Consider the following 23,012-nt stretch of genomic DNA (forward strand, 5'->3'; position numbering starts at 1 on the left):
GATTTTTTTTTTTAATGAAACATACGCACCCAAGGCAGGGTATCCAAGGTAAAATCGATCTGCTCCCAACCATCCAAGAAAAAGAGACAATGCGACTGCCACTTTGTATGAATAGCCATTTCTGCAAAAAATTAAAATCTGAGTGTCATATTCATATATTTCCAATGTGAACATTTTAGAAAACAAAATTATTAACTACTACTTATTTGTTAATTGGTTCATTCATTCACTCAATTAATGTTTTTTGGATGCCTACTGTATGTCAGGCACTATTCTAGGCTACTGAAATGTATTAACGAATAAAAACAACAAAGATCCCTATTCCCGTGGAGCTTACAGGCTAGTGATAACAAGCAATAAACACAAATATAGTTAAAAAGTAAATCATATGTCAGAAAGCCAAAAATGTTACGGAAAAAAAAGAAGTAGGGCAGGCAGTGTAGAATGCCAGGAGCCATTTAAATGGCGTGGTAAGAGCAGGCCTCATTGAGAAGGTGATATTTGAGCAGAGACCTGAGGGAAGTGAGTGAGATGGCCATGCCATGCTTCTGAGGAAAGAGTGTCACAGGCAAAAGAGACAGGCAGAACTATCAATTTGAAGTCAAATTTCATCATGTAAGATCCCTGCTCATAATCCTCTTTCATGTGTGTGTGTGTCTGTGTGTTTATTGCACTGCATATTTGTATGAGTTAGAAAAAGTAGTAAGTGGCCCAGAGATCCTGTTTATGTGTCTAATGTTATAAGGATGTCAAACTTTATGCTGAAGGCAGTAGCACCCCATCTACAATGGAATAGGGCACCAAACTAGGAGAAAAATAATTTAGAAGGCAATGCAAAAACTAACACTGAAATCTAATGGGCAGTAACAGTGGGAGAAAGAAGTGAACAAAATTGGGAAATACTAACAAGGCAGAAGCAAACAGGCTACATGTGGGGAATGAGGGAAAAGGAGAAGTCAAGAATGACTCCAAGACGGGCACAGTGGCACACGCCTGTAATCCCAGCACTTTGGGAGGCCAAGGTGGGTAGATCACCTGAGGTCAAGAGTTCGAGAACAATTTGGCCAACAGAGTGAAACACAGTCTCTACTAAAAATACAAAAATTAGCTGGGTGTGGTGGCAGGCACCTGTAATCCCAGTTACTTGGGAGGCTGAGTCAGGAGAATCGCTTGAACCCAGGAGGTGGAGGTTGCAGTAAGCCAAGATCGCGCCATTGTACTCCAGCCTGGGCAACAGAGTGAGACTCTGTCTCAAAAAAATAATAAAAAATAAGTAATGAATCCAAAAGTTTCTGCTTAAGAAACTGGGTAGAACTGGTGCCATTCAATGAGACGAAGGAGGAAATGATCTGAAGAAAAAACAAATGCAATTTTAGACCTTATATATATAAAATATATATAAAGATGGTAATATATTGATATTCAATTCAATTTTATTTCTTTTTTTTTTTTTTTGAGATGGAATCTCACTCTGTTGCCCAGGCTGGAGTGCAGTGGTGTGATCTCGGCTCACTGCAGCCTCTGCCTCCCAGGTTCAAGCGATTCTTCCACCTCAGGCCCCCGAGTACCTGGGAGTACAGGTGCACACCACCACACCTGACTAATTTTTGTATTTTTAGTAGAAATGGGGTTTCACCATGTTGGCCAGGCTGATCTCAAACTCCTGGCCACAAGTGAACCACCCGCCTCGGCCTCCCAAAGTGCTGGGATTACAAGCATGAGCTACCATGCCTGGTCCCATTCAATTTTAGACCCCTATATATATATAGTATATAAAGATAGTTAATATATTGATATTCAATTCAATTCAATTCAATTTTAGGACTTATATATATATGTAATCTATATAAAGATTGCAATATATTTTATATGTTAGAAAGCTTAAGAAACAATGGGGCCAGATGTGGTAGCTCACTTCTATAATCCCAGCACTTTGGGAGGTTGAGGCAGTTGGATCATATGAGGCCCGGAGTTTGAGACTGGCAGCCTGGCCAACATGGTAAAACCCCATCTCTACTAAAAATACAAAAATTAGCCAGGCGCGGTGTTACATGCCTGTAGTCCCAGCTACTTGGGAGGCTGAGGCATGAGAATTGCTTGAACCTGGAAAGCAGAGGTTGCAGTGAGTCAAGATCAAGCCACTGCACTCCTGCCTGGGTGACAGAGCAAGACTGTCTCCAAAAAAAACAAAAAAGAAAAAAAGAAAAAAAACAAAGGGAGAGTTGGGCACAGTGACATGTGCCTGTAGTCACATGCCAGTGTGTCCAGCTCTCCCACTGTTGTGCCTGATGAATATTACCATATTTATATATATGTTATATATAAAATATATAATTATATATGAAGATGGTAATATATTTTACATTATTATATTGCATATTTAAGATGGTAATGTTATATATTATACATTACTATATATAATATACTAGTATGTATTATATATAAGCATATATATGTTTTACATAATTTTGTTGTTTTTTTTTTTTTTGAGATGGAGTTTCGCTCTTGTCACCCAGGCTGGAGTGCAATGGCACAATCTTGGCTTACTGCAACCTCCACCTCCCGGGTTCAAGCAATTCTCCTGCCTCAGCCTCCCGAGTAGCTGGGATTACAGGCACCCGCCACCACACCCGGCTAATTTTTGTATTTTTAGTAAGACGGGGTTTCACGATGTTATCCAGGCTGGTCTAGAACTCCTGACCTGAGGTGATCCGCCCGCCTTGGCCTCCCCAAGTGCTGGGATTACAGGCATGAGCCACTGTGCCTGGCTATTTATATATATTAAATCTGAGGTCTAAAATTGAATATAAAACATATCACCAACTTTTTATATGGCATATATATATACAAACATGGTGAGAGAAGCCAAAGGGGTGGATGAATGAAAAAGGAAAAAGGACCAAGGATATCAAGACTTAAAGAAGAAGCAAAGAAATAGGAATGAAGGGACACAGAAGAGTGTTTTATACTATAAGCCAAAAAAATAAAGTTTTTTAGGGTTTTTTTTTTTTTTTGAGATTTAGTTTCACACTTGTTGCCCAGGCTGGGGTGCAATGGCACAATGTTAGCTCACTGCAACCTCCACCTCCTGGGGTTCAAGTGATTCTCCTGCTTCAGCCTCCCAAGTAGCTAGGATTACAGACGCCCACCACCACTCTGGGCTAATTTTTGTATTTTTAGTAGAGATGGGGTTTCACCTTGTTGGCCAGGCTGGTCTCAAACTCCTGGCCTCAGGTGATCCACCCGCCTCAGTCTCCCAAAGTGTTGGGATTACAGGCCTGAGCCACTGGGCCTAGCCAAGAAAGTATTTTAAGAAAGCCAAGAAAGTACTTTAAGAAAGGAAACAGCCAGGCTGGGCACAGTGGCTCACACCTGTGATCCCAGCACTTTAGGAGGATGAGGTGGGAGGATCATTTGAGGCCATGAATTTGAGACAGAAAAGACTGGTCAACATAGTGACACCTTGCCTCTATATTAAAAAGAGAGGAGAGAGAAAAAAGGGAATAGCCAAATGCTGTAGAAAGATTAAGATATGGACTGTAAACATTCCTTTGATATATCAACAAAGATTGCTGGTGAATCTCAGCATGGCCAAAAGCCATACTACATTAGACAGAAAATCCTGTAACAGATAAGTATTATCAAAACAACTTTCAAAAAGCTTGGCTGGGAAGGGAAATGAAATTAGAAAAGCAATTATCTATATAAGTAAATCACCCTAAAGAATAATCTGAAAACTGGTGGTATAGCAGAGATTATTCACCGAGCCATTTCTCTTTCTCTGTTGCCCAGGCTGGAGTGCAGTGGCACAATCTTGATCTCGGCTCACTGCAAACTCCACCTTCCAGGTTCAAGTGATTCTCATGCCTCAGCCTCCTGAGTAGCTGGGATTACAGGCACGCACCACCATACCCAACTAATTTTTGTGTTTTTAGTAGAAATGGGGCTTCACCAATTGGCCAGGCTGGACTTGAACTCCTGACTTCAAGCGATCTGCCTGCCTCAGACTCCCAAAGTGCTGGGATTACAGGCATGAGCCACCGCGCCCAGGCTCATTTCTCTTTTTCTTATGAATATACAGCTAACCTACATTTCCTAGCTCACCTTGCACTTAAGTGCAGCCATAACTGAGTTTTGGCCAGTGGAAGGAGGATGGAAGTGTACACCATTTCCAAGTCTGGCCCATAAAATACTCCTATAAAGGTTTCCCTCTCCTCTTTCCCACCTGCTGGCTTAGTGGAAAGGACTCAAAGGACTACAGAAAGCAAAGCCACAAGACAAAAGGAGCAAGGCCTATTCATGACTGCATGGAACAACTATGGCGTCACCAACACCATCCAGACCTCCAAGTTAACCCAAATTAAACTATGACATAATACTAATATAGATGGCCAGTGTAAATAGGTGGGTGGCTTGGTCATCAATCAGGCATGGTTATCAGACTAGTTTCTGAAGAATACATTACAGAATATTTGCAATATTAAGATGAAGTTTTAACCAAGTATTAACCTATTATATGTAGTTTTAAAAACAATATGCTAACAGGAGTACAAAGAAAATACGAAACTGGAAAAGGGACACCTAATGAATAAGAATGTATCACTGAATCTTTATTCAGTAGCTGCACAGCAGCTAGCCTTTTGGTAGGCACGTACCTAATATCCCGATAAAGCAAAATTATTTATCAGGTTATCTTAGCTTTGCCATTCTTACCATCAAAATTACCCATCAGTCTAACTTCCACTGCTCTGATGAGCAATGCTCATTCTTTTTCTTTTATTTGTTTGAAACTGGATCTGGTTCTGTCACCAAGGCTGTAGAGCAGTAGCCATGATTTCGACTCTCGAGTAGCTGGGACTACAGACATGCACCACCAGTTAACTTTTGTATTTTTTGGTAGGGATGCGGTTTTGCCATGTTGCTCAGCTGGTCTCAAACTCCTGAGCTCAAGCAATCCACCTGCCTTGGCCTCCCAAAGTGCTGGGATTACAGGTGTGAGCCACCATGCCGAGCTGCAAATTCTGTCTTGAAATTGTAAACTTAGGCCGGGCGCGGTGGCTCACGCCTGTAATCCCAGCACTTTAGGAGGCCAAGGCGGGTAGATCACCTGAGGTCAGGAGTTCGAGACCAGCCTGACCAACATGGAGAAACCCCATACCAGCCTGACCAACATTGAGAAACCCCGTCTCTACTAAAAATACAAAATTAGCCAGGCGTGGTGGCCCATGCCTGTAATCCCAGCTACTTGGGAAGCTGAGGCAGGAGAATCACTTGAATCCGGGAGGCAGAGGTTGCAGTGAGCCCAAGATCACACCACTGCACTTCAGCCTGGGCAACAAGAGCAAACCTCCATCTTAAAACAAAAAAAAAGAAAGAAAGAAATTGTAAACTTTATTGTAAGAAGCGAATAAGCTCGCCAGTAGCCTTGGAATATCTAGTTTACCTGATGGTTATATTTCTTACCATAATTGATACCAATATCTTATAAGGGCCAGGCATGGTGGCTCATGCCTGTGATCCCAGCACCTTGGGAGCCTGAGGTGGGCTGACTGCTTGAGGCCAGAAGTTCAAGACCAGCCTGGGCAATGTGGTGAAATTCCATCTCTACTAAAAATACAAAAATTAGCCGAGCTTTGGGGCATGCACCTGTAGTCCCAGCTACTTGGGAGGCTGAGATGAGAGTATGCCTTGAGCCTGGAAGGTTGAGGCTGCAATGAGATATGATTGTGACACTGCATTCCAGCCTGGGCTACAGAGGAAGACTCTGTCTCAAAAAAAATAAATAAAAAATACTTATGAGTATGATTAGTGCAGCTCAGTTGTATGCAGCCTAATCCATTTTGAGACACTGAAAGAAAAATCAGCATCAACTTGGAAATTAAGTAACAGGCCATTCTGGTGTTAGCATTACAAATAATATAAACCTGTAAGTTCCAGCCTGAGTGGTTAGCTGTTCTCAACAGATGATTTTCTTACTATAACCTATATCTTGGACCAGCATTTAACACATCAGTTGTTTAGAATGTTTAAGGTAGAAATATCTATAAATTTAAATATTAACTAAACCCTATTTTTTAAACTTACCTCTGTAACAGAAAAAAAATGAAACCATATCTAAGTACACTGGAAACGATTCCTTTTTAACAATTTTTACTTGACTAATGCGAAATCTTGGAACCCAAGATCAGTGGTAGGCTTAGGATTATACAGCAAGATGGAATCCCCTTGCTGTATAAAAAACCCCTCATTAAATCAATGAGGTAGGATCAAAAGGAAAGACAACGCTAAAAGTTCTTGCGAATAATCCTAACGACTTGTAGCAATAGTCTAATGGTAGTTTCTTTCTTTTTTTTCTTTTTCCTTTTTAAGGTCCAATTCATCTGTACAGTGGTTTATTTCTTGAAACAACAAAAACTAACTGCCATCAAACAGAATTGTAACAACATACAGTTTTAGGCTGAAAATATAATGCCAATAATTAAAAATAGGTAACACTAAATCATGTTTTTGGTACAAAGCAGGAATATAAGAATGAATAATAAGCTTTAGCAGAAAGAGAAATCAAACTTAAAAGTCTTTTTTTAAAAATTTTTAATTTTAATTTTTTTAGAGACAAAGTCTCACTCTGTTACTGTGATCGTAGCTCACTACAACCTCAAACTCCTGGGCCCAAGTAACTCTCCCACCCCAGCCTCCCAGTGGCTAGGACCATAGGCAAGCACCACCTCACTGGGCTAATTTTTGTATTTTTGTAGAGAGAGGGTCTCCCTACTTTGCTCAGGTTGGTCCCCAACTCCTGGCCTCAAGTGATTCTCCTGCCTTGGCCTCCCAAAGTGCTGGGATTATAAGAGTAAGCTACTACACTAGGCCTAAAAGTCCTTTAAATAGAGAAATTCCTAACAAAAGAAAGCCGTTTGTCTTAGTATCCCAAACTGATCATTTTTGTTGTTGTTTTTATAAGAGACAGTATCTCACTATATTGCCCAGGCTGAACTTGAACGTCCGGGCTCCTATGGCCTCAGCCTCCTGAGTAGCTAGGACTATAGGCATGTACCACTGTGCCTAGCTAGCCAAACTGATAACTTCTGAATTCTGTTTAACGTTACCATTCATCATCCATATTTATTACAAAGAATAAAACAAAGTTTAAAATGCCCTTTATGTGCAAAAAATTAATTAGTGTTTTTCTGATACAACAGGTACACAATTGCCATTTGTACTCTAGAAATTTCCCACATTTTGAAGACAATTTTTTCATAACTCAGTGGTATAAACTGACTGACCTCAATTAACATGGTATGAGGCCATTTATAGTCTTTATTTGTCCCACATACTGGACTACTCAGCTCTACTTGATTTGATAAACTTGTAGCAATAGTCTAACGGTGGTTTTTTTCTTTTTTTTCTTTTTCCTTTTTAAGGTTCAATTTATCTGTACAGTGTTTTATTTCTTGAAACAATCAAAACTAGGTGCCATCAAATAGAATTATAACAATATACAGTTTTAGGCTGAAAATATAATGACAATAATTTAATATTGCATTTTATGCATTAATTTATAATGCATTTATTAAAAAAAATACACCCTTGGCTGGGTGTGGTGGCTAATGCCTGTAAATCCCAGCACTTTGAGAGGCCGAGACAGGAGAATCATGTGAGGCCAGGAGTTCGAGACCAGCCCTGGGAAACATAGGGAGACCTCATCTCTACAAAAAAATTAAAAGTTAGCCAGGCATGGTGGCACAAACCTGTAGTCCAGCTACTTGTGGGGCTGAGGTGGGAGAATTGCTTAAGCCTAGGAGGTTGACGCTGAAGTGAGAAGTAATCACGTCACTGCACTCTAGCCTGGGTGACTGAGCAAGACCTTGTCTCGAAAACCAAAAAACAAACACTTAAAGGTTTTCTGACACAGGCAAAAAGATAAAAGATATATTTTCAGGATAGTCCCCATAAATTGTCTCATCTCTTGATGCAATCAAGATATAATATAGGCAAGTAATCTGAAAATTTAAGTGTCAGTAATGTACTTACACATTTCGGCAAGATATGGGCTTGAAAAAACCAACTTCATTCCCAGTAAAATGTGTTTCATTGCCACTGGAATCCTTACAAGTTATGTTGGGTGCTGGAAAACAGGAAACTGAAGGCAGAAAAAGTCAAGAAACTGTTTTATTTTTTTCTGTAGAGACAGCGTGTAATTGTTCTTTCTAAGACTAGCAAATATGTTATAACAAACTACCTGCCAATATAATATGACACAAGCCTTTAATTTTAGACAGGAAAAGTGACATTATGTATGTACTTATATGCAAGACAAATATAAAATGGTATAGTAGTCTCTTAACACAAAAATACAAGAGTTGCCACGCTGGATTAGATGCATGGCTAATCTAATTCAATCTCCTACCTCTGATAAAGGTACCAAGGGAAGAAATGCACAATATTACTGCCCTTTACTTCATCTCCAGAATTAAGAATACCGCTCAAATTTTTGTTGGTAATTCACTGAGCAATTTATCTATTAAATTATTTTAACACAATCTGAGTTGGTATTTTTAGCATAGATCAACTATTATAGATAATTGCTGCTATAAATTATTTTCATTGATTCTAAATGTATTTGTTTCTTGATTCCCTCTGGGGTTTGATATAGTAGATTACTTCAGAATTTAAGCAATCTTGATCCTTCCTCATAACCCAGATGACATAATAAGAGGAAGCAACACTTATAGACTCAGGCAAGCACTGCCTTAACAGCTTTATAGCCTCATAATGCAAAGAACAAGACCTTTGGAATAAGAACAACTTATTTGGGCATTGCTCCTTTCAAAACTTTGGATTCTTTATAGGTAAAAATAGTACCAAAGGGCTGAGTGCAGTGGCTCATGCCTGTAATCCCAGTACTTTGGGAGGCTAAGGTGGGCAGATTAGGAGTTCAAGACCAGCCTGGGCAACATGGCAACACTCCATCTCTACAAAAAAATACAAAACTTTGCCAAGCATGGTGGCTTGTGCCTGTGGTCCCAGATACTTGGGAGGCTGAAGTAAGAGATCACTTGAGCCTGAGTGGCAGACATAGCAGTAAGCCAAGATTGTGCCACTGCCCTCCAGCCTGTGTGACAGAGCAAGACTGTCGAAAGAAAAGAGAAGAGAAGAGAAGAGGAGACAAGAAAGAGAAAGGAAGGAAGGAAGGAAGGAAGGAAGGCAGGCAGGCAGGCAGGCAGGCAGACATATGTTGTGTAAAGCATAGTGCTTGGTTAGAAAAGGTATTCAAAAAGTGTTTAGGGGCCAGGTGCAGTGACCCATCCCTGTAATCCCGGCAATTTGGGACGCCAAGGAGGGAGGATCGCTTGAGCCCAGGAGTTTAAGACAAGCCTGGGCAAGATAGTGAGACTCTCTCTCTAAAGAAAACAAAATTAGCCAGGCATGGTGGCATGTGCCCGTAGTCCCAGCTACTCAGGTGGTTGAGGCAGGAAGATCTCTTGAGCCTGGGAGATCCAGGCTGCAGTGAACTATGATCCTGCCACTGCACTACAGCCCGGGTGACAGAGCAAGGCCTCTCTCTACCCTACCCCCCACCTCCCACCCCCCCACGCCCCCCAAAATATATATATACACACACACAAAAAAGAGAGCTAGATTCCCCACTCTAGGAAATCAGAGAAATTCAATACTTAGAAGACTAAAAAAGAAATGAATATAACATTTTAAGTGGCTATAAAATTAACACAAGATTTTATGATATGAAATTAATCAATTCAAAAGAAGCCTACAACCCTAGAGTTTGTTTAGACATACTTTATAACAATTTCATTTCATCCTTGTAAGAAAGAAGAATTTATTAAGTAAGCAAATTCATAATATTTTTCCTTTCACAAACAGGAAAACTAAGATTCCAAGAAATTAAATGAGTTGACTAAAGAGCAAATAATACTCTCTAAATCCTAGACTAAAACTCATTACTCTTAATCAATACTCTTTCCATTATATCATAATTATCCCACGCTAACACTGATTTCAGCAATAAGCAAAAATAAATCAATATGACAAGATCAAAGAAGCCAGTTATCAATAAATGTTAACTAGCAGACAAAATTAAGCAACATGCTACAAGCCTGTAAATGATTCAATTTGCAGTTTTCTTGCAAAAAGGTTTGGTTCTAACCAACATCTAGGATTTACATAATATCAATTCAAGCCAATAACTACACAGTATTCATTATAAAAAGCTGCAGTGTGGCTTTTTTTGTTTGATTGGTTTCTTTTTAGAAACAGTGTCTCACACTCTCTTGCCCAGGATGGAGTGAAGTGGCATGATCATAGCTCACTGTAGCCTCAAACTCCTGGGCTCAAGACATCCTCCAGGCTCAGACTACCAAATAGCCAGGATTACAGGCACACACCACCACCACACCTGACGTAGAAAGGAGTGACGTTTTTCAAATACAGAAATGCTAAACCAGAAATAATGTAATCAGACAATGAAGTTTCATAACAATAAAAAAAGGACTAAATTTAGCCTGGGCAACTCTGCAAAAAAATACTTAGCTGGGACTGGTGGCGCATGTCTATAATCCCAGCTACTTCGGTGGCTAAGACAGGAGGATCGTTTTAGTCCTGAAGATGGAGGCTGCAGTGAGCCGTGATCCCACCACTGCACTTCAGCCTGGGCTACAGAGCAGCAAGACTGTGTCTCCAAAAACAACAACAACAACAAAAAAAATGCCAGGCGTGGTGGCTCACACCTGTAATCCCAATATTTTGGGAGGCCGAGGCAAGTAGATTGCTTGAGCTCAGGAGTTAGAAACCAGCCTAGGCAACATGGTGAAATCCCATCTCTACAAAAGAAATGCAAAAATTAGCCGGGTGTGGTGAGGTTAAGGTGGAAGGATCACTTGAGCCTGGGAGGTGGAGGTTACAGTAAGCAGAGATCCTGCAACCAAACTCCAGCCTGAGTTACTGAGTGAGACCCTATCTCCCAAAAAAAAAAAAAGAGAGAAAAAAATAAAGTTGGCAAGAGCCAACCCCATCTCCATATTTTTAGCATTAAAAGAGTTCTCCTCTGAGAGTGCTAGATTTGGAAAATAATCATTTTGCAACTATCAGAGTAAAGAATAGTTCCAAGGAACACTTTTTCCATTTTATGGAATGAAGTGTTGACCATTCTATAAAAAAAGAATCGTTCAGGCCAGAATCATTAATGGGATGTAAATCTGGGGGTGGTAGGGAGATATCTGCATGGCCTTAATGAGTATCCCTTTAGATTATTTATAATTGTGAAGAAAAAAATATTAACTATACAGTAGAAAAAGCTGAGTGATAAACAATTAGCATCACCAAGGAGAAAGAGATACTTATCATGTGCCCCTAGACGTGAGATGTTGGGAAGGACACTCCATCAATTATGTTATTTTACAGCGTGGAATATATACCCTAAGTCTAATCAAAAGGAAATATCAGACAATCCCAATGAGGAACACTATTAAATAAAGGGAGGCTGTAGTCATTAAACATGCAAATCAATGCCATAAAAGACAAAGAAAGTTGTGGAAATGTACCAATTTAAAGAAAACTAAATGTAAAATCTGATTTTAGGATCCTGTACTGGGAGAAAATGCTAAAAAGGCATTATTTGATAAAATAAGAATATGGATTAGATTAAAGCATATGTATTAATATTAAATTTACCAAAGTTTATAACTGAACTGTATTTATGTTAAGAAAATATTTCTATTTTCATTTTTTTATTTTTTATTGATTTATTTTTTGAAGGCAGGGTCTTGCTCTGTCATCCAGGCTGGCGTGCAGTGACACAATCAGGGCTCACTGCAGCCTCACCTCCCTGGCTCAGGTAGTCCTCGCACATCAGCCTCCCAAGTAGCTGGTATTACACGTGTGTGCCACCATGCCTGGCTAGCTTTTTGTATTTTTTGTAGAGACGGGGTTTCACCACATAGCCCAGGCTGGTCTAGAACTCCTGGGTTCAAGTGATCTGCCCACCTAAGCCTCCCAAAGTGCTGAGATTACAGGTGTGAGCCACCACATCTGACCTGGAACATCTCTAAAGAAAAACACAGAAGTATTTATAGGGGCAGAAAAAAGTATATACACAAACAAATTGAGAGAGAGAAAGTATGTTAACAATTGGTCAATCTGGGTAAAGGGCATATAGATGGAGGTTTGTTTGTTGTTTTTTGTTTGTTTTTTGAGATGGAGTTTCACTCTTGTTGCCCAGGCTGGAGTGCAGTGGTGCAATCTTGGCTCACTAAAACCTTAGCCTCCCAGGTAGAAGCGATTCTCCTGCCTCAGCCTCCCGAGTAGCTAGGATTACAGGTGATTTTTTTTTTTTTTTTAAGTAGAGACGGGGGTTTCTCCATGTTGGTTGGGCTGGTCTTGAACTCCCAACCTCAGGTGACCCACCAGCCTTGGCCCCAAAGTGCTGAGATTACAGGCGGGAGCCACTGCGCCCAGCCTACGGTGGAGTTCTTTGTACTACTCTTATTCTTCTAACTTTTCTGTAGGTTTGAAACTATCTCCAAATAAAAAGATAAAAAATAATATACTCTTTGAAACACTAATTTCAGTCAGAAGTTAGAATAAATAGTGGTTACCCACTGAGGCAGAGTAGTGACTATAAAAGGCTATGAAGAGGGCTTCTGGCATGTTAATAATGTTGTTTCTTGATCTGGAAGCATTTACAGGTTTGTCGTTTGTGAAAATCATTTGAATTATACCTACATGCACTTTTCTATAAAAATACTATAATACAAACTTAAGAAAATAAAGAAGACTTCTGTCAAAGGACCATAGCAAAATTTTCTGGAGGTAAAATCTAAATATTTTTTGTATTTCAGTGACAGAAAAATTGAAAATATTTGCTGATATGTGTGTATATAACCTAGACAGAACACTTCTTTGTTTTTTTCTTTTTTTAGACAGAGTCTGGCTCTATCGCCCAGGCTGGAGTGCAGTGGCGTGATCTCGGCTCACTGCAACCTCCGCCTCCCAGGTTCAAGCCAGTCTCCTGCCTCAGCCTTCCAAGTAGCTGGGACTACAGGCATGTGCCACTACACCTGGCTAATTTTTCTATTTTTAGTAGAGACAGGGTTTCACCATGTTGGCCAGGCTGGTCTCAAACTCCTGACCTCACATGATCCACACACCTCAGCCTCCCAAAGTGCTGGGATTACAGGCGTGAGCTACCTCGCCTGGACTGACAGAACACTTCTTAAGGTCAGGGATTATGTCTTCTTTTGTAGATATCCTATACCGCCTAGCAGATGCCTGCCATGTAATAATTTCTTAATAAATAAACATAGGCCAGGTGCGGTGGCTCAAGCCTGTAATCCCAGCACTTTGGGAGGCCGAGACGGGTGGATCACGAGGTCAGGAGATCGAGACCATCCTGGCTAACACGGTGAAACCCCATCTCTACTAAAAAATACCAAAAAAAACTAGCCGGGCAAGGTGGCGGGCGCCTGTAGTCCCAGCTACTCTGGAAGCTGAGGCAGGAGAATGGCATAGAACCCGGGAGGCGGAGCTTGCAGTGAGCTGAGATCCAGCCACTGCACTCCAGCCCGGGTGACAGAGCAAGACTCCGTCTCAAAAAAATAAATAAATAAATAAATATAAATAAATGAACAAATTCTCAATCAATAACAATATTTTGTAATATAAATTGTCTTAATAATTAAACTAAATTTAGTTTTAAATTATTCATTACCAATAAATACTTTCTCAATAAACAAATGTGCTTGTTGAATGATACTGAGCTAACCAGGAACCGTTTTAAGATCACACCAATTTACTGTCACAGAGAATTTCCTTGCCTTTTGTCCTACTCACTAGCCCCAAACTCCCCTCTGTAAAACACTGCTCACGTTCATCCCTACCCAAACATTAGTTTATGAAAATTAAACAGCCAGATGTCGTGGCTCATGCCTGTAATCCCAGCACTTTGGAAAGCCAAGCAAGTGGATCGCTTGAGCCCAGGAGTTCCAGACCAGCCTGGGCAACATGGCGATATCCCACCTCTACCCACCCCCCACAAAATTTACAAAAAATTAGCTAGGTGTAGTGGCATGTGCCTGTAGTCCCAGGTACTCAGGAGGCTGAGGTGGGAGGATCTCCTGAGCCTGGGACGTGGAGGTTGCAGTGAGCGAGGACGGTGCCACTGCAGTCTAGCCTGGGTGACAGAGTGAGATCCTGTCTCAAAAAAAAAAAGAAAAAGAAAGAAGAAAATTAGGCTGGGCTCAGTGGCTCACGCCTATAATCCCAGCACTTTGGGAGGGCAAGGCAGGTGGATCACCTGAGGTCAGGACTTCAAGACCAACCTGGCCAATATGGCAAAACCCTGTCTCCAGTAAAAACACAAAACTTAGCTAGGCTTGGTGGTGCACGCCTGTAATCCCAGCTACTTGGGAAGCTGGGACAGGAGAATCACTTGAACCCGGGAGGCAGAGGTTATAGTGAGCTGAGACTGCGCCACTGCACTTCAGCCTGGGCGACAGAGACAGACTCTGTCTCAAAAAAAAAAAAAAAGAAAGAAAGAAAGAAGGAAAAGTAAACATAGTTTAAGAATTTCACAATAGTTCTTCATATACCCAGTGAAAAACACAAAGGAAAAATAATTTTGGCTAGAAGAATGAGAGAGATCACTTAACTCACACTTTTTACAACTCTTAATATTTTTCTCCTATGTTAGAACCAAAAAGCATGTTTCATGAGCTATTTTGATGTCCATCTCCAATCAGGACTTAGAATTGATTCACCATAGCTAGCCCATGAGCTTCTGTGTGTTTTAAAAAAAGGCAACTAGCTGGGCACAGTGGCTCATGCCTGTCATCCCACCACTTTGGGAGACCAAAGCAAGAGAACTGCTTGAGCCTACGAGTTCAAGACCAGGCTGGGTAATACAGAGAAACCCTCAACTCTACAATTAAAAAAAAAAAAAAAAGCCAGGAAGCCAGTCCTGGTGGCTCATGCCTGTAAACCCAGCACTTTGGGAGGCCTAGGCAGGCAGATTGCTTGAGCTCAGGAGTTTGAGACCAGCCTGGGCAACGTGGCGAAACCTTGTCTTTACCAAAAATACAAAAAATAAAATAAAATAAAATAAATTAGCTGGGAGTGGTGGTGCACACCTGTAGTCCCAGCTACTCCAGAGGCCAAGGTGGGAGGATCACTTGACCATAGGACGCAGAAGTCGTAGTGAACCGAGATGGCACCACTGCACTCCAGCCTGGATGACATAATGAGACCTTCCAGAAAGAAAATAATATATGCCTTATATAGGAGATATTGCTTAGTATGTATACATTTATTTTATTTAGATATATTACATTTAAAGAAAATGTTTTTCCCCCCCGAGACAGAGTTTTGCTTTGTCATCCAGGCCAGAGTGCAATGGCACGATCTCGGCTCACTGCAACCTCCACCTCCTGGGTTCAAACAATTATCCTGCCTCAGCCTCCCGAGTAGCTGGGATTACAGGTGCCCATCACTGCACCCGGCTAATTTTTCTATTTTTAGTAGAGACAGGGTTTCACCATGTTGGCTAGGCTGGTCTCGAACCTCTGACCTTGTGATCCGCCCGCCTCAGCCTCCCAAGGTGCTCAGATTACAGGCATGAGCCAGCATGCCTGGCCATTTAAAGGAACTTTGTAAGTAATCCTTTCCTTTGTAATTAACTTATATTGCCTGTTTTACACTTCGAAGTCTTTTATATCATAGCTTTCAGAACACAGAGAATAGAGTTACACATAAAGAAGAGTTAGTTCTCAAATAGTTGTTTCAATCATTCATATGAAAGATGCTAGAAATCTGTGAATACTATTGTAACTCAAGCATCTCGCTTCATACTGGGAAGCTGGCAGCTGGCTGTCTCAAAAAAAGAGGAAAAAAAAAGCATTTTTCTAGCCTCCAGGGTGTTTTTTTGTAGATAGGGGGATTTCAAAGGAAATTATACAACTGAAAAGAATTTCTGCCCCAAAAGAAGACTGCCCTCCTGCCCTCCAGTTAGGTGTTTTCTGGAATAAAATGTTGAATCCACTTAAGAATTAGTGATAAATTTATAAACACGTAAAAAATCATTTTGGTGCCAACTGAATGCTAAATACACACACATAGGCCGGGCGCAGTGGCTTACGCCTGTAATCCCAGCACTTTAGGAGGCCGAAGTAGGCGGATCACGAGGTCAGGAGATCGAGACCATCCTGGCGAACACGGTGAAATCCCGTCTCTATTGAAAATACAAAAAAATTAGCCGGGCATGGTGGCGGGCGCCTGTAGTCCCAGCTTCTAGGGAGGCTGAGGCAGGAGAATGGCAGTGAGCTCAGGAGGCGGAGCTTGCAGTGAGCAGAGATCGCGCCACTGCACTCCAGCCTGGGCGACAGAGTGAGACTCCATCTCAAAAAAAAAAAATACACACACATAAACACACACCCCAAATCAAACAATCAAATATAAACCAAAGTAATATAATCAAAGTAATAAAAATGACATTTATCAAAGCGACATAAACGATAGTGATGAAGTTGCTGGGAAGCATAAAGGACTTGTAGGTATGGTACTAGCCAAGAACTGTCAGGTAAGTATTCACAGATGATGTAAGTGGAGAGCTAAAGGAAAATAAAAGGAAGGCTTTCCATGTGAGGGAATGATATGCTTATTCATTTGGGGAAAATAAAGTATATAAAATATAAGTACACTTTCCTAACTGAATCTGGGAACATCCACGTCTGGCCCTATTATTATTTATATGGTGAAACTTCACCATTTCAGAACAAGTAGAATTCTTTTTTAAATTAAATACTGACAGCCCCTAGCTAGTTCTCCAATTTTAAGTTACTCTGGTAACTGAGTGATAATGTTATAATTTAGAAAAAATGCATTTATTAATTGCCCTTAGTGATCATACATTGACCTATGAAATAATGTTTTTAAAATTATTTTTAAAGACATGTTTCTGGAAGTCTTACCATGAGCTGTGTAGTTTGTACAGTTAACTGGTTCTTGCGTAGCATCATTTATTTTTGGATCTTTACAAATATATGTAAAAAAAAGTTAAGGAAATATGGACTACATTCCAACACAACACATTATCATGCCTTTACTATTCATATTATACACTCATGTTGATATTCACATGTAAATAAAGGCTGCTAGTTTGTCCAAGTCAATAAGCATATGTACAAATATACCTTTAGTATTGCTAAATAATACTTGAGGCAGGAGGATCAATGGAGCCCAGGAATTCGGGAAGAACAGCCTGGGCAACATAATGAGAAGTCTGTCTCTACAAATAATATAATAATACATAAACATTACAATAAATCTTTAAGTTTGTGCCATAATTATCCACGCTTTTACTCATGAAAAAACAGAGTTCAAATAAGTCATCCAAGGTTACAAAGTGCAACAGAAGTTTGTCCACTGAGGTGGCTCATGCCGAGGGGGATGCGGATCGCTTGAGACCAGGAGTTCACGACCAGCCCGGCCAACATGGCGTAAACCCCGTCTCTACTAAAAATACAAAAATTACCCGGGTGTAGTGGCGCATGCCTGTAGTCCCAGCTACTCAGGAGGCTGAGGGAGGAGAACTGATTGAACCCGGGAGGCGGAGGTTGCAGTGAGCTGAGATCGCGCCACTGTACTCCAGACCGGGCACACAGCGAGACCCTGTCTCAAAAAAAAAAAGAAAAAGAAAACAGAAAGAAATTTGTCCACTGGCAGTCTAGCATCTCATGAAGTGTGAGGATAACAGGAGGTAATATACATAATATACATAAAGTTAACGATAAACGGGCAACACACATCGGCTAGATCGTTACTACTTGTCTTCCCCCTAGGAAGAGGTGGCAAACATTTCCAGGGTAAGAGACTATCCATCTTTGTATTACTAGTGTCTAGAATGGGGCCTAGCATACTTCAGGATCTACATGTTTTATTGAACAAGTAAGCACACTGATAAAAAAGAAAAAGAAAAAAGTGGATCAGAAGAGGAAGCGCCAATGACTAGTAAAATCATAAGGAAATCACAAAGGGTGGCCTCTGGCCCCGCCATCTCCACAACTCTGTTCACCTTCAGGGATCCTTCAGTCATTAGAAGCCACAGATCAGGTTATCGTTTTCACTCAGTACAGCCCTAGCCGATCCTGAGGGCAGCGACCCACCTGCGACCCCAACTCTACCTCGCCTCCATGGGGGGTGTTCCCCACAGAGGATATTGTCCCACTTTGAGGTCCTCGCACTTAGGCGACTCCTCGCCCCCGGCGGAGGTGGCAACAGCCCCCCAGGGTCCTGTAGTGACTGAGACGAACCAGAGGACACCGAGGAGTCTAGCAGTCGCGGCCTCCGGAGCAGACGGACCTGACGGCCGCGCGGCCGCCATCTTGGAGACCGACACTTCCCTCGCCTCTTCCGCTTCCTCCTCCGCCCAGGAGCCGGAGGGAGAAGGGCAACAGGGCGACGTTCTTAAAGGGACCTCGCAAAGTATAGAGGCCAGTTCCGTCGCTTCGGAGACCCTTTTAAAATATGCATGTACCCTGTCCCTCGGGACGAATTTTGCCCCTCGAACCCTTGGAAGGAGCTAAGGTTGATCTTTGAGTGCTGGAGGAAGGAAACGACTAGTTTAGGCAACCAGGTGCTTCACCCGCTTCTCATTCCCGTGCTCTTAGCTGAGGCTTCTGGATCCTCTGAAAGTGCCAGCGGCGCCTGAGGTTGGAATCAATGCTTTCCTGACATCATCGCAATTAGCCCTGATAGGATTTGGGTTTACAGATAAGGAACAAGGCTCAAAGACGCTGAAACACACTGACCTTAATCACTAAGTGACTCCGTCGGAATGAAATTGATGTTTGCCAGATTTCAGTTATATGCTCTTACTAATTGACATAATGTCCTCCTGTAACTTTTTAGAGAAGGATTTTGGAAGGCTGCCACGAACAGAACTTAAAAACTCTGAAAGACATTACACCTAAAAAAAAAAAAAGTGACAATTTAGGTGGGAGATGATTTGGGGGGTGGAAACTGTAACAAGAAGAAACCAAATTTTACGACTAAGTGAAAAGTTGAAGACTTTTTCCCTCCATCTGTTGTTTTTAAATTTCTATATGTTCTAAAAGTTCTGTGGTGGGGAACTTTAATAGTGAGAAAAAAATGTTTTCTTTAAGTTTAATGTTTTTTTTTGTCTAACAATATAAAAATTTGAATTTGAGTGGTGCTTTTTCATCCATACTTTAGCACATTTCAACCACTTTGGTGGTTCTCAAACTTTGTGTAGCATCTGAATCACCTGTAGTAGTTATTAAAAAAGAATGACAGACCCGGCTCTCAGAGTTTCTGATACAAAAGATGTAGGGAGAGACTGGATAATTTCCATTTCTAGGAGTTCCCTAGTGATGTGGATGTTGCTAGTCCGGGGACCGCACTTTGAGAACACTGGTATAATGAGAAGTAAATTTTTTTTTTTTTTTAAGACAGAATCTCGCTCTGTCACCCAGACTGGAGTACAGTGGCACGATCTCGGCTCACTGCAGCCTCCGCCTTCTGGTTCAAATGATTCTCCTGTCTCAACCTGCTGAGTAGCTGGGACTACAGGCGTGTGCCGCCACGCTCAGCTAATTTTTGTATTTTTAGTAGAGACAGGGTTTCACCATGTTGACCAGACTGGTCTTGAACTCCTGGCCTAAGTGATCCGCCTGCCTCTGCCTCCTAAAGTGCTGGGATTACAGGTGTGAGGCCACTGTGCCTGGGCTCATTTTGGAATATATATTCTGGAAGACATACAACTATTTGAAGTAATATTTAAACATAAACTACGTTTTTAAATTTACTTTCTTTCTTCTTTTTTTGAGGTAGGGTTTCACTATTGTTGCCCAGGCTGGAGTGCAATGGCATGATCTCCGCTCACTGCAACCTCTGCCTCCCAGGTTCAAGCTATTCTCCTGCCTCAGCCTCCCAAATAGCTGGGATTACAGGCGCCCGCTACCAGCCCAGCTGATTTTTGTATTTTTAGTAGAGAAGAGGTTTCACCGTGTTGAGCAGGCTGGTCTCGAACTCATGACCTCAGGTGATCCACCTCCCAAAGTACTGGGATTACAGACGTGAGCCACCACGCCCGGTCCTAAAATTTTCATAATAAAACAACTTTGCAGCATTACTATGCTTCATTCATTCATTCATTCAGAGACGGAGATGGAGTTGAGATGGAGTTTGGCTCTTGTTGCCCAGGCTGGAGTGCAATGGCATAATCTGGCTCACTGCGAACTCCGCCTCCCAGGTTCAAGTTATTCTCCTACCTCAGCCTCCTGAGTAGCTGGGATTACAGCCATGCGCCGCCACGCCTGGCTAATTTTGTATTTTTAGTAGAGACAGGATTTCTCCATGTTGATCAGGCCCATCTCCAACTTCCGACCTCAGGTGATCCGCCTGTCTGGGCCTCCCAAGGTGCTGGGATTACAGGTGAGAGCCACCGCGCCCTGTCATACTACGCTTTTTTATTTTTTTATTTTTTGAGACGGAGTCTCACTATGTCATCCAGGCTGGAGTGCAATGGTGCAATCTCGGCTCACTGCAACCTCCGCCTACCGGGTTCAAGCGATTCTCCTGCCTCAGTCTCCTGAGTAGCTGGGATTACAGGCACACGCCACCACACCAGGCTAATTTTTGTATTTTTAGTAGAGACAGGATTTCACCATGTTGGTCAGGCTGGTCTTGAACTCGTGACCTTGTGATCTGCCCACCTTGGCCTCCCAAAGTGCTGGGATAACAGGCGTGACCCACCATGCCCCGCCGCTATTTTTTGAGATGGAGTCTTGCTCTGTCACCCAGGCTGGAGTGCAGTGGCACCATCTCGGCTCTCTGCAACCTCCGCCTCCCGGGTTCAAGCGATTCTCCTGCCTCAGCCTTCTGAGTAGCTGGGATTACAGGCGCACGTCACCATGCGTGGCAAATTTTTGTATTTTTAGTAGAGATCGGAGTTCACCAAGTTGGTCAGGCTGGTCTCAAACTCCTGACCTCGTGATCCGCCTGCCTTGGCCTCCCAAAGTGCTGGGATACAGGCGTGAGCCACCGTGCCCCGCCGCTATTTTTAATTTAAGACATTTTACATAATTTAAATCAGGTTTAAATGATTTAAGTGAGAAATTTAGTTGTCTGATTATAAACTTCCTATTCTAAATGGACTTCTTCCTTCTCTTTTTTCTTCCTTTGTTTTCCCTTTCTTTCCTTTTTTTCGGTCCTCTCTCTCTCCCTCCAAAAAGAAAAAAAAATGTTTTTAATTGAACATTTACTAAGTACTCAGCATGAAGCTAGACCCTAGACTCAAAAATTGAGACAAAAACCCTGCAGGTAAGCACTTCCTGTTTGGTAAGGGAAAATACAAACAACTAAATACTATTTGATAATTGTCTGATAATTATTATATTAGAAGCACATACTAGCTACTGTAGTAGGACAATGGCTTTGCTTAAGATATTCCTCCTGGGCCTGACGTTTGGGCTCAAGCCTGTAATCCTGGCACTTTGGGAGGCCAAGGAGGGCAGATGGCTGGAACAAAAAAAAAAGAAAAGAAAAAAATTTTAAAAATTCTTCCAAAACAGTAGTTGAAACACTACTAGTTTTTGTAGGATATGTGACTGCTTAAAAATGTATAGCCTAGGGGCCGGGCGCGGTGGCTCACGCCTGCAATCCCAGCACTTTGGGACGCCGAGGCCGGCGGATCACGAGGTCAGGAGATGGAGACCATCCTGCCTAACAAGGTGAAACCCCGTCTCTACTAAAAATACAAAACAAAAAACAAAAAAAACTAGCCGGGCGAGGTGGCGGGCGCCTGTAGTCCCAGCTACTCGGGAGGCTGAGGCAGGAGAATGGCGTGAACCCGGGAGGCAGAGGTTCCAGTGAGGCGAAATCACGCCACTACACTCCAGCCTGGGCGACAGAGCGAGAAGAGACTCTGTCTCAAAAAAAAAAAAGAGTATAGCCTAGGGCCGGGCGCGGTAGCTCACACCCGATTCCCAGCACTTTGGGAGACCAAGGCGGGCGGATCCTGAGGTCAGGAGATCAAGACCATCCTGGCTAACAGGGTGAAACCCTGACTCTGCTAAAAATACAAAAAATTAGCCCGGCGTGGTGGGACGCGCCTATAGTCCCAGCTACTCCAGAGGCTGAGGGAGGAGAATCACTTGAACCCAGGAGGCGGAAGTTGCAGGGTATAGCCTAGAAAACGAACCTTTAAACTTTAACTTAGGCCAGGCGTGGTGGCTCAGCCTGTAATCCCAGCACTTCGGGAGGCCGAGGCAGGCGGGTCACCTGAGGTCAGGAAATAAGACCATCCTGGCTAATATGGCGAAACCCTGTCTCTACTAAAACAAAAATTAGCCCTGCATGGTGGGGGGCGCCTGTAGTCCTAGCTACTCGGGAGGCTGAGACAGGAGAATCGTTTGAACCCGGGAGGCAGAGGTTGCGGTGAACCCAGGTCCGCCACTGCACTCCAGCCTGGGTAACGAGCTAAAACTCCGTCTCAAAAAAGCAAACAAAAAACAAAAAAAAACCCTTGAATTTAAAAAACAAAAACCGGCCGGGCGCAGTGACTCACACCTGTAATCCTAGCACTTTGGGAAGCTGAGGCGGGTGGATCACCTGAAGTCAGGAGTTCGAGACCAGCCTAGCCAATATGGCGAAACTCTGTCTGTACTTAAAAAAAAAAAAAAATTAGCTGGGCATGGTGGCAGGCGCCTGTAGTCCCAGCTACTCGAGAGGGTGAGGCAGGAGAATCACTTGAATCCGGGAGGCAGAGGTTGCAGTAAGCTGAGATCATGCCCACTGCACTCCAGCCTGGGTGACAGAGCGAGACTCTGATTCAAAAACAAACAAACAACAACAACGACAAAAACACACACACAAAAACCAAACAGAAAAGCCAATAAAGTGTACAATATACAGCTTAACACCATCCCTCAACCCTATTCTGAGATGAAATTTATGATACGGTTAGGAGGCAAGGATTAGGTAAA

General features: G+C 42.2%; 1 protein-coding gene across 3 annotated transcripts in view; it reads right to left on the reverse strand.

Moving 5' to 3' along the window:
- Positions 1-18,438, reverse strand: part of TM2D1 (TM2 domain containing 1) — a 40,850-nt gene extending 22,412 nt beyond the window's left edge. For 2 of the 3 annotated variants that reach the window (XR_004440597.1, XM_033225087.1), the window contains exons 1-4: positions 18,225-18,437; positions 16,977-17,050; positions 8,032-8,140; positions 30-121 (exon numbers count right to left, since the gene is read on the reverse strand). Coding sequence is in view for 1 of the 3 variants with exons in the window: in XM_033225087.1 (XP_033080978.1) it covers positions 30-121; positions 8,032-8,140; positions 16,977-17,050; positions 18,225-18,388 (439 nt within the window). In the remaining 2 variants the exon portion in view is untranslated. Of the gene's footprint in view, positions 1-29; positions 122-8,031; positions 8,141-16,976; positions 17,051-18,224 lie in introns of all 3 variants that reach the window. The other variant, XR_004440598.1, reaches the window with a different exon arrangement.
- Positions 18,439-23,012: the final 4,574 nt, after the last annotated feature.

Source organism: Trachypithecus francoisi, unplaced genomic scaffold, assembly GCF_009764315.1.
Source record: "Trachypithecus francoisi isolate TF-2019V2 unplaced genomic scaffold, Tfra_2.0 Lachesis_group12, whole genome shotgun sequence".
NCBI lineage: Eukaryota > Metazoa > Chordata > Mammalia > Primates > Cercopithecidae > Trachypithecus > Trachypithecus francoisi.